The 11,902-nt window shown below is 55.9% G+C and overlaps 1 protein-coding gene across 3 annotated transcripts in view; it reads left to right on the top strand.

Annotated features, from left to right (window-relative positions):
* The first annotated feature begins 225 nt into the window (after nucleotides 1-225).
* The window catches only part of IPO13 (importin 13), a 31,316-nt gene continuing 19,639 nt past the window's right edge, over nucleotides 226-11,902 (top strand). Inside the window, exons 1-2 of one of the 3 annotated variants that reach the window (XM_066325026.1) lie at nucleotides 226-481; nucleotides 9,615-10,351. In XM_066325026.1, the coding sequence (XP_066181123.1) occupies nucleotides 416-481; nucleotides 9,615-10,351 (803 nt within the window). In that variant the 5' untranslated portion in view covers nucleotides 226-415. Of the gene's footprint in view, nucleotides 482-8,850; nucleotides 8,927-9,614; nucleotides 10,352-11,902 lie in introns of those variants that run through there. The other 2 variants (XM_066325027.1, XM_066325028.1) reach the window with 2 other exon arrangements.

Below are 11,902 nucleotides of genomic sequence, written 5' to 3'. Positions count from 1 at the left end.
GACGGGGGTGCCCGTGATGCGGCGGCGGGAGGGCGCGGAGCGGGGCTGCGGGCGGCTCCCGCCGGCTCTGCCCGCCCCGCGCGTGGGGAGCGCTGCCGCCCGGCAGGGGACGCGCGGGGGCCGGGACTACCGCTCCCGGCGTGCGGCGCGGCGCTGCGGCAGGTCCTGGGCTGCCCGGCCGCGCCTGCGGGGCCGCGGGGAGAGGCGAGGCGGGGCCGGGGAGAAGCGGAGCGGGGCTCTGGGGCCGCTCGGGGAGGGTCCCGCGGGCGTCTCCCGGCCGGAGCGCCGCGCCGAGCCGCGCCGCCGCGGTGCCGCCGCCCCCGTCGGGCGGGGAGGCGGGTCTCGCCGCGATGCGGCTGCCCGTGCGCCGCCGCTGTCGCCCGCCCGCCGCCGCCTCCTGAGCGCCGCCGCAGCCATGGAGCGGAGGGCGGAGGCGCCGCCGCCGCAGGGCCTCGACTTCACCGTGGAGAACGTGGAGAAGGTGAGCGAATCCCGCCGCGGCCGTGGCGGGGCGCGGGGGGCTCGGCGGCGGGATGCTGATGGTGCCGCGGTGCTGCGGGGGATGCGGCTCGGGGGGCGGGGGGCACCTGCTCGGCGCTGCCGGGCACGGCGAGGGCGGCGGGCGGCGTCCCCTGTGCCTGCCGCTGCTGGGGATCTGGGACGTGGGGCTGGAGGGAGAGCCGCCGGGGCAGCCCGGGCAGGGAAAATGATGTGGCAGGAATAGGAGCAGAAGGGAGGGGTTGTGTGCGTTTCTGACTGGCGTCCTCTAGGTCCCCAGCTGCAGCGCTGGGCAGGGAGAGCCCACGGGTCTGGTCCTGGCTGCTGAACCAGCTGCATCAATGTGAAGTCCATTATCAGCGTCTCCATTAGGCAGGGAAGGAAGGAACTTTTGCCAGATGCTGGAAATTATTGGATATTACGGTTGGGAAAAGCCTTCAGCGGGCAGATAGCCCATTGATACCTTTCTAAACGAAGAATCTATCCCCTTTGCTCCTGCTGAAGCTCAAGGTCCTTAGAGCATCTGCAGGGCAACAGGAGTGAGGCTGATTACTGGAATCTGGGATCCAGGGAATGGCCACGGCAAACCAAGGCCTGATGGTATCACACTGCTGCTGCGATGAGCCCTGAGCAGCTGATGTGTAACCTGCGGTTCATCACAGAGACTAAACGGGGCGTCTCAGTGAGCAAAACCCTTCCCTTGCCCACCTTGGAGGCGGTGGGGGCAGGGCAGCAGAGGATGCATCCCTGAAGGGCAAACAGCAAGTGCATCACTCTTCCACTTACCCTGTAGCCAGACAACCAACAGACATCCATAGCTTGGTCCTCAGACAGTTAGTGGGAATCCCAGTGTCCTCATTTTTCCTCTATAAGAATAGACTGAGATCCTTGCCAAGGCAATACTCATGGGTGTGCTGGTGGGCACATAGAATCATGGAATCATTTAGGTTGGAAAAGATCTCAGATCATCATGTCCAATGGCTAGTACAGCCCTGCCAAGCCCACCACTAAACCATTTCCTCAAGCTTTTCACACCAGTCCCTTCCCAGTAGGTTGCCTGGTCTCACAGGAGATGTCAGGTCAGGGGTGTCGGGTTTGTCACTGGGCGCTGGTTGCCTTTGTGGCTGCAGGTGAGACGCAGCCCACCCCTTCCAGGGAGACGGGGATAGAGCACAGCCAGGGGATTAACTGATGTCTGGAAAATGCTACGTTCGTGCAACCTTCTGCAGCTTAATCTGCATACATCCAGGGCTGCTGGATGATTTTGCCTCTGACTCCCTTTCTTTTCATCAGACACAAACTGCTCCTTTGTTTGCACCAACAATGAGGCGCACACTGGCCCGGGAAGGGTGGGCAGTGCCAGGGTGGAGGGCACCCGGCACAGGCTGGGTGAGGTGCGTCTGTGCTGAGAGGCAGCTCATCCTTGCCAAGCTGCTCGGAATTTAGTCTCCCAGTGCCTGGGAGGAGGCAGAGATGCCCTCTAGGATGCTTCATCTCCCCTCCCCCAGCCTGCCTCTGCCTTTCCTGATCTCCACAGGCTTTGCCATCTCAGTAGTGTCCTCTGAAGGTGCAGCTGTGGACTGCAGTGGGCTCTGAGCTGCTGGTGGGGGGCAGCAGCACAATCCCTGAACAGGGAAAGAAGCGTGGGGTGGGATCAGAAGAAAACACAGAGGTTCAGCAGCTCAGAGCCTTCCTGTGTCAGTCTTTCCCAAGAAGGTTTGTAGGGTGCAAAGGGAAGGAAAGATGGGCTTTGCTGGGAGCAGGGTTGGTGGGAGGCAGGTGGGTAGAGCCACTTTGTCAGAGGTGATGCTGGCAGATGAGTGATGCTCCTACTGGCCTGGGTTCTTCCACCTGCCAGGTTTTGTGAGTAGCTCTATTAATAATACTGAATACTGATTAAAGTTGGGGTTTGACTCCACTCTGAGTCAGTCAGTGATAAGTGCTGGGGTTAGGAACACCGTGAGGAGCTGGATATCTCTTAAATCAGGGCTGAAGCCTTTCCTGGTCCCCTGCACTGGAAGTCATCATGTGTAGCAGTTGTAGCTAGGGCAGTCTGGGAAGACTGTGCCTGTCACAGTCTTCTGATGGTTTTCATGGAGAATATTCTGTCCCTAGAAAATCCTTTTGTACCCCTGCTGTTGTTTATTGTGCAGTGGGGTTTTGCAGGGCTCTGGGGTGCCTGTGTAGCTGAAGAGGATCATTGCTGTGTTTATGCATAACCAGTGCCAGCCTCCAGCTGTGAACAGTGGTTTCAGGGAGGCAGGAGGGTGCAGGTGCTGGAGGCAGGGCCAGGTCTAAAAGCCTGTGGACAGGTGCCAGCTTCAGATGCTGCACTTCAGGAACCACCTGAAAGTTGCTCCCTGTATTTTTTTGCTCAGTTTTTCCATAGGGAGCTCTCCTGTGGCACAGGGAAGGAATGGCGCTGCACTAGGGCTGACTGTTTTGATAGGGCTACTGTGTCAGCATCCCCCAGTCCTAGCTGAGGGCTGCTTGTCTGCTTTTTGTTTTCTTCTAAGCCTGACCTAGATGCTGCTCTGACTTCGGCACAGCTAGAGCCGGTGGCGGGGCCATGCTGTGTGGACCTGCTGGGAGTCCAGCAGCTCTGGGCTGGCTCTGCTTCCCCTGCACCTGCTGCTGAGTGGGGCTCTGTTGCTGTGTTTGGAGGGGTTGGAGGGAAGGCAAGGCTGAGAAAGCCAAGGGCTTCAGGCTGTGAGAATGCTCAGCTTTTCATTGCCTAAATGGCGCAGTCTGGTTTGTGACCTGCATGTGCTTTTATGTGCCCAGGAGCTGTCCCTTGTGTGACTGACAGCCTGGTGCTAGGGAATGATGAAGATGGGTTGCAGATGTTTATTCCAGCCTACTCTGTCCATCTTAGAGGAGCTGTCCACAAGAAGGACTTGTGCCCCCTGCAATCTTGGTTTCCCTCAGCACTTAATACTGCAGTATTGGACAGGAGAGGAAGAATGTGAGACCCTCCTGGCACGTTCTTAGTGCAGCTGAATCTGCTTCAGCAGTATCGTCCTTCTTGAAATAAGAAACAAGGCAGTGCCATTCCTCCATGAGTTTCCCAAGTGCAGGCTCTCGCCCTCTTTTTCTGTCTAATTCCTTCCAGGTCTTTCCTCCCTTGTCCTGCCTCTGATCCTCTGGGGTGTTTGTAATATTCGCTGACGTCTTTTCCCTAGCACATTAGCGGTCTGGCATCTCAGGGCCTTCCAGATTGCCGTGTGCCTCTCTGGAGATGCCTGATGAATGCACAGAGCCTCTCCGGCAGGATGGGTAGGCGGGGTGCCGTGGAGCTGACATCCGGAGCCTACCGCAATGGGAGAGGGACGGCTTTGATCACTGCTCCTCCGAGATGCTGAGCCTCGGGGATGTGGCAGCTGCTGGGGCTGCCTTCTGCCCAGGAGGATGGGGAGGAGAAATACGGTGCATCTGGTTTCTTCGGCAGGCTATTGCCTGTCTTCAAAAACCTGATCAAGAGAATTACAAATACTGGAGGGTGAGGGAATGGCATCCTCAGTCTGGCAGTGGACTGACCACTTAGTCCTTAGAGGCAGCCCGCATGTGTGAGAGGTGGCAGCCACACTGGGGATGGTAAGCTGCGGGCCTTAGGAGGAAAGAGTCTTGCAGAACTGAGGGAAGCAGGGAGTCACCTTGTTATATGTTTAAGCCAATGTTCTTGCAGAAGCAGATTCCTGCCAGAGCCAGCCTTGGCTGAACACATGGCTCCTTCCTGTAGTGTGGTGCTGATGGGATGAGAGGGCAGCATCTTGTTGTACAGATCTGTCTGAGCTCTGCAAGGGCCATTGGTGGAGCCTCATCTCAGCTCTGATGTATTAGGGTGCAGGAATGGATGGGATCGGTGCCTGGGCTCCAGCAGAAATTCCTCTCTCAAATTGCTTGTGTACTCCATCTTGGGAGTACTCCATCATGGGAGTGTTGGGTAGAAACAAAGGACAGTGGACAGTGGTGTTTGGCTCACCCTTGCAACTCATCCTGGGTTTGCATCTCCAGGATGAGTTGGTCCTGCTAACTTTTTGCTTTTTCAGGCCCCTGCCCACTCTCACTTGGGAGCTCATGCGTGTCCCACAGCCCCTGTCCCTGTTGGTGACAACCCCGTGCTCTGCAGAGGGCTGATGGCAGTGAAGCAGTGGGAGGGATGCCAGAGCTGCTGAGCTATGTCTGGGCTGCAGCCTCTTCTGGACAGCTGAAGACTTGGTGTGGGCAAGCTGGGCTCAAAGAGGGGCTTCAGGGTGGCAGCATCTTTTATTAGGAAAGGGGAGAAAACCCCTTTTCTTTCGGACTGCTGGCAAAATGTGGGTCCTTGAACAGGAGCAGCTTGCCTGGCGGCACACACCCGGCTTTATCTTGCATCCATTTGCCATCCTCGGCAGGCTGCCGCCTTCCCGGGGTGCTGGCTGCTGAGCCTGCCCCGCTGGGGCCGGGGGGGCAGCTGCTGCAGGCAGGGGGAGGCAGGGATGATGTTCCCTTCACTTGGCAGAGCCAGGGTAATGGCTGTGCTGTTGCAGGCCTGGAGCACTGACGGTGCGAGTGCGTTCAAGTAGAAAGGACAGCGAGAGACTGCAGCAGGAGACATCCTGGGAGTGCTGCTGGAAGGAGGCTGGTGGTTGCCAAGGGGCCGTGGCCACCGCTGCCCTCGCCATGCCGTGGCTGTGGGCACGCTACGAGGAGCAGAGCGGGAATATATTCTATTTTGCAGCTTTTTGTTTCCCCAGCTGCGATGCAGACCTCACTCAGGGCTGTACCTGCTGTCAGCTCTGTGTGCTCAAGCACACTTGCCCTTGGAGGGCAGCTATCTCCCCATGGAGCCCCCAGGAACAGGAGGCAGCACACTCCTGCTCTGGGATCAGAGCCACGTGTCTGAGGCTCGTCTTGTCGCCCCGTAATGGCGTGGACACAACACGTCCCTGCAGGGTACCCCCTGTTAATGCATTTACGCAGTGCAGGGAGGGAGGCAGCCTGCTGGCACTGGGCTCCCTGCGGGAGCTCTGAAGGGTGAGAGCTGGGGGTTCTGAGCTTGTAGCAGATCCTCTTCCCTTCTGCTGCCTGAGTGCAGCCTAAGATCAGGTGCCTCCGCTTGGCTGTAACTCTCCTTGGACTGCCTCCATTCCACCTGACAAAGGAACCAGCATGGGATCTCTGACCCATGTCTTTTGGGCAGGCAGCCCTGCACCAGTGCAGCTTACCTGAGGGGCTGATGTCGCTCCAGTGACTAAAGCCTGACTGAGGCTTTCGTCACAGCTTTTTAGAGCAGGGAAGAGCCAGCCTAATAAGCTTGAATTATTTTCATCCAAGCAGAGCTGATGTTGGAGAAGGCTCCTTTCCTGGCCAAAGGGCATAGCTGACAGCCAGGCTGTTTACCAGTTCTCACATTACAGGTCTAATTGCAGAGAAGGCAGGTCTGGTGTCAGCCACCCGTTCAAATTGGAATGCACAAAGCCTCCCTGTTATATGTCGCCCAATTTCATGCCTTCTGCTGCTCCCTCTTGGCACTAATGAGTTCCCCTTGTCATCTCCAGTGCTTCCTGATGGGCCTCAGGATGCTGGCCAGAGTGGTCAGACTGAAGTCCAGCAGCAGCTGGTGCTGGTGCATGGTCTGGCATGAGGGCAGTGTCTCCTTGCTGAGGAGGAGCACGCTGGGTGTTTAGGTGCCCATCTGCAGTGCCCAGTGCTCTCAGCAGAGGATGGTTCTAAGCTGATGTGCATTGTAGGCCAGGGAGAGAGCCTAGTCTGCTCCCAGGGGCTTCCTCTGCTGCACTGAGCTTAGCTAGGATGGTCCCAGTATTTATGCCCAGCCTTGGAGGTCCTCTGGAAGGGTCTCCCATGTTATGTAGAGTACTGGATGGGGTGTGCTGTTGGCAGCCTTGGGACACATGCTGCCTTTCCTTTCTACTTGGTGTCCTGCATGCAGGCAGGAACAGCCACACTTTTTTCAGGCGCCACCACCGCTGGTCCCCTCCCAGGCAGGGTGCTTGCAAAAGGAGGCTGAGATAGATTTTTTCCAGAATATTCTTCTGACTTCCAACAGCTTGAGCTTTGCATGAGCTTTCAGCATTAACTTTGCTTCCATCCGAGTTTCTCTGTGTAGTTGGTAGACTTTTTCATCTTACCACTCACCTTCTCTCCCTGAGATGCTGAGCAATGGAGGCTCCAGCATGTCCTTGGGGACCTTTGCTGGAAACCTCCGCAGAGATTCCCTGCAAGAGGAGCGGGAGGAGCAGGGCTCAGAGCTGGTGTTGCTGGGTGTGGATGCCTCTCCAGAGAGCTCACTGGTGACCGTGGGGACTGTGCAAGGGACAGGATATGAGGGATGCAGGCAAGGTGCTGGGATGATGGTGGTGGGAGATCTGTCCAGATATCTGCAAAGCTGGGAAGAGGTCTTACAACCTGACTGCTCACTGTTGCTCTTAATGCAGAGGCAGTAACATCTCCCCAGCACAAGTCTTGGGGGGAGCAGCTATGATAGTTCTCCCTCTTTGCCATTGTTACAATGCAACAGCCAGGATTTTTTACCATAGCCGGTGCTGGAGTCTCTGACTGGGTTACGTGCAGGATGTTTGTGTGCTAGAGGTGTGTGTGCAGGATGTGTGTGTGTGTGTGCAGGATTGGTACCTGCTTGCACCTCAGCTTCATGTTGGGCTTTTCCTGGTTGCTCATTCTTCTCCATTCACTTGGATGATCACATGGAAGCACCAGAGGCTGCTGGCTTGAAGCAGACTCTGTTGGCCAGACCAGGTCTTAGCCAGCAGCACTGGCAGCCCTGGTCAGGTGGGGGATGAACCCTCAGCTGCTTCTCAGCAGGCAGACTGTGTTTGCCAACCCCTGCTCTGCTGCCCTGCCATGGTCTGCAGTCACCTGCAGAAACCCAACACTGTGGGCCAGGTCCATCCTGCACACGTGGTGCAGTCTGTGTTTTGCAAAGCTTGTGCAGGTTTAAAGGTTAGGGCTCCTGTGTACACATTGTAATATATGATGCATGGGGATTTTTTTTCTCCCTGCAATTTTCTAAGTGGTAGCACTATTCAAAATAGAAGAAATAAATGCATTAGGAAATACATGGAGGTGTAAAAATAGGGGCTGGGAAAGAGGTGGGGAAGGATCCAGGGCTAGGGAGCATGCAGAGGCCACTGTTCATTTCACCTTGTGACAATGCCCAGCAAGCTGGGAAGGGAAAGAGTAGGCTGTCACCATTCTGGGAATCTCAACTGAGATTTATTTGGGAAGAAAAATAAGCAGCAAGCTCTGATGGGAGCAAGAGACTGAGCTGGTAATGGTTGGGAGCTCCAGCTTCAGCCCTGCTGCAGGATGACTCAGTCCTTAGCACAACAGCAGGGGTAGGAGCCAGGTTTCTACCCCCAGGAGTGGCTGCTGAGTTTTTAGCACATCTGCAGCTGCTGCTCTGTAGTGAAGTAAATTGTTGCTTTGTTTGGAGGGGATGACAGTGCTTACCTCTGCCTCAGCAGCTGAGTGATGTTTCCTGCATCCAAGTCCAAGATAACTGGGAACAGAGCAAGGGTTTGGCTAACTACTGAGAGCTCGTGGTCTCTCCTTGGCTTGCTCTGTTGGGACAGATTTCTCTCTGCCATGCCCTGCTTATGTAGGGTTAACCTTTTCTGTGTCAGGATACGTGTTTTTGTGGGTCAGACGCTGTCCCTCTGCAGCCCATGTTGGTTGAAGTACGTCTCCTACGACGTACTTCCTAACCTCTTTCTTCCAAAGAGGTTATCCTCATTTTCCCCGTCACAAAGTCTTGAACAGCAGTGATTCAGATTATGGCCCAGGCGATGCCGGCTCTGTAAAGTTCCTGCCATACTGTCCTGCTCTTTGGTCTCACACTGGGAAGCAGCAGGAGGCACAAGCACTTGCTTGAGAAGCTTGTTTCTGTGCCCCAAGCTGCCAGTTCTGCATGCTTAAAAATAGGGTTTAAATCCTCTCCTGGGTACAAGATCTGCAAGAATTTCATAGAGCTTTTTAGAGGGGGAGGGGGAGGTTATTTGAGACCTGGAGCCAGGGTGGGAACACAAAAAAGTCCTCTGCACCTGCTGCAATCACCCTCTGATTTGCTGGTGGGGTGTCACGGGTGCCTCGTTGCCTGACAGGTGCCATGGATTTTCCCTTCTCCTGGCGTGTGCAGTCAGCAATTTGAAATGAAACGTGCTGTGCCAGGCAGAAATCCTCACTGCTGGAAAATGGAGTTCAGACAAGGAGTAGTTATTCTTCCCCTCCTTGTGCGAGGATAGCAGTGGTGGCTGGCTGTACCCGCTCAGGATAAGTAGCTAATTAAGGTTGGGCTTCATATCTGTATAATATTCCTCTGCAAATAAAGCCTTGTAGCCTGTGTGAAGCTGTTCATGTGGATCTGAGCTATGCAAAGCAGTAACTAGATCTCACAAAGCTACAGGAGCAGGTAAGTGATGTTTCCCTTCTCCATATGGAGAGATGGACTAAGCAGCACTGGACTGTCACAGAAAGCAGTGGCAGAGGCAGGATTGGATGCCAGCTCTCTTGGCTCAGCTGTAACTAGGTGGGTTTGGGAATAGTTTGAAAGGACTTAATGGAGAGATTAATCCCTGAACTTAGTGATTGTGGGTTTTCAGGACTCTGCATAACCTGACAAAGATCTGCAGTGGCTCTTGCATTCCTTGGGCACATGGATGCAAGCTGTGGACCCCAGCACCTTTCAGAGAGCGGGTGTGAGTGGAAGGCGGGAGGGCTGGCCAGCCGTGTCCCTTTCAGTCCTCATGTGGAAGAAGGGTCCTGTGCCCACCCCAGTGAGGCCACATTATCAGGGAAGCAGACAGATTCAGCATGAGTGAAGGTGGGAAATGACTAAGGAAAAGACATTTCTGGAGTGAAGCATGAGAAGAGGGGAAGGATGCTTTGCAGGTCCTCTCCTGCTGCCAGATCACTCTCGCTGAGAATGGGTAGAGGGAGGCCAGGTAACACAGACTGCCCCGGGGAGGGGGTCTTGCTGTGCAGGGCAGCCTGGGCACTGGGCTTCATCCTAGTGAGCCCTCCTGGTAAGCCTTTCCAAGACAGGACAGGCCACAGTGGTGTTCCTCGGCTGCTCTAGGATGCTTCCTTCTCTCTTCCAGGCTCTTCATCAGCTGTATTATGACCCAAACATCGAGAACAAGAACTTGGCTCAGAAATGGCTGATGCAGGCACAGGTATCTCCCCAGGCATGGCACTTCAGCTGGCTGCTTCTCCACATGGACAAGGTGCCTGAGATCCAGTACTTTGGTGCCAGCGCTCTCCACATTAAAATCTCCCGTTACTGGAACGACATCCCGGCTGACCAGTATGAGAGCCTCAAGTCGCAGCTCTTCACCCACATCACGCGCTTTGCCAGCGGCTCCAAGATCGTGCTGACCCGGCTGTGCGTGGCGCTGGCCTCGCTGGCGCTCAGCATGATGCCGGAGGCCTGGCCCTGCGCCGTGGCAGACATGGTGCGCATGTTCCAGGCCGAGGACTCCAACGTGGACGGGCGGGCGCGGTGCCTGGCGCTGCTGGAGCTGCTGACGGTGCTGCCGGAGGAGTTCCAGACCAGCCGCCTCCCGCAGTACCGCAAGGGCCAGGTACGCAGCGTCCTGGCGCAGGAGTGCGGCTCTGTCTTCCCTTTGCTGGAGCAGCTGCTGCAGCAGCAGGACTCCCCCGGTTTCATCAAGCAGAAGGTGCTGAAGTGCTTCTCCAGCTGGGTTCAGCTGGAGATCCCGCTGATGGACTGCGAGAACCTCATCCAGGCAGCTTTCACCTCTCTGCAGGACCCAGAGCTCTTTGACACAGCAGTGGAGGCTGTGGTCAATGCCATTTCCCAGCCCGATGCCCAAAGGTAAGGGCAGCCTCTCCTGTGTGCTGCGGTCTGGTGCTCCTGGACATCAGCAGGGAAACAGGGTGGGAAGGAAAAATCTCAGGCTTTCTTCTAGCTGTTGTTGGCTCTAAAGGTAGTGATGTCAGGGTTTGGAAGTGGGAGAGTATCAAAAGCAGTTGGAGGCTATTGATTTCTCATGGCTGGTCCTGGAAGGCTTTGCACTATGGTTGCCTTGTAGGGTCCATGAAGTCTTGGGCAGCTGCAGCCCAAGGCAGATGAGGATGGATGCTTCTGGCTCCTGGTGTCAGATCCTGCAGCAGCCAACCAGAGAGCAACTCCCCAACTCCTGCCAGCAGGAGTTCAGAGACCTTAATCTACCTTGTGGTGCTGGTCCAGCCAAGAAGCCGATTCAATGCAGAGATAATAAAACCAGATCTGTCGGGTGTTTTTTCCCTCCTCTTGGCTCCAACAGCTTGTGCCAGCCAAGGACTCATCCTTTGTCTGTGGCCATGGCTGCCCTGGGAGCAGCTGAGCTGCTCCTGCTGGGGCTGCGCTGTGGAGCTCTGAGCTTGTCTGCTTGGCTGCATTGCCTGAGCTACTGTCAGCTCTTGGGACCAATGTCTGCAGAAGGGACAGCACATCTCCAGTTCCCGTGGCCACATCCCTTCCTGGCTGCTTAGCAACCTTCCCCCGAAGAGGAGGGTTTCCTTGAAGGCTGAGCTGAGCTGCTGCCACTGTGCATGCCCTGTGCATCGCTGCACATCGCGCAGGCTCCGACCCTCTGCAGCGGTGGGAATGGTGCTGCCACTGCAGTTGTGAGCCCTGGTCCTCCCCTTGCTTAAGGGCAGGGGCAGCCTGCATGTTCCCCAGCTCTAGGGTAGCCTGGGGGTGCCCTTTTCAATGACAAGGAGTTTGCATGTGTGGACTGCAAATCCTGGTGCACAAAGGGACCCATCAGGATTTTAATGTGTTGCTGGATGGGGGGAGGGGTTGCCTCATTTGCTAGCCTTTAGAAGGTGACCACAAGCTGTTTTTTCTTGTGCCTGGCAAAGGCTGTGGTTCAGCTCAGACCCTTGTAGCAGGTCTCGGGCAGAAAGTGAGAAGGTGTGAGAAGGTCACCTGCAGTTCTGAAATGCTGGACTTTGTCTTCCTGCTTTCCATTTCCCTTGAGTGTCAGAAGTCCCTTGGCTGTGATTCCATACCTTTGTGCAGAAAGAGCAGTGCTGCTCTTTGATTGCATTAAAAGGCTGAGTTTTCTGCTGAGCATTCAAAGTGAATTGTGAAGACGAGTGTGACTGACAGTGGGGTTTCCTCTCTGCTTCTGTGCTGACCCTGCCATGCAGCTTTTGGCTCCATTCAGACCTACCATGCTGGCTGCTCCCTTATAGAATCTTCAGTGCTTGCTCTCCATCCTTCTTCCTGGAGGCATCATCAGCCGTGCAGAGCACCCTGCTGTCTGTAGGCATGTGGACAGTGGCCAGGACAGGGCAGGCAGCTGGCCTGAAAGGCTACCCAGTGTGTGAGCCTGGTGCAGCTCCTGCCCCAGGGTGTGGGGACAACGGTGGCATTGTC

This window comes from Sylvia atricapilla, chromosome 9 (genome assembly GCF_009819655.1).
Source record: "Sylvia atricapilla isolate bSylAtr1 chromosome 9, bSylAtr1.pri, whole genome shotgun sequence".
Lineage (NCBI taxonomy): Eukaryota > Metazoa > Chordata > Aves > Passeriformes > Sylviidae > Sylvia > Sylvia atricapilla.
This window is presented reverse-complemented; position numbering and strand designations above follow the sequence as displayed.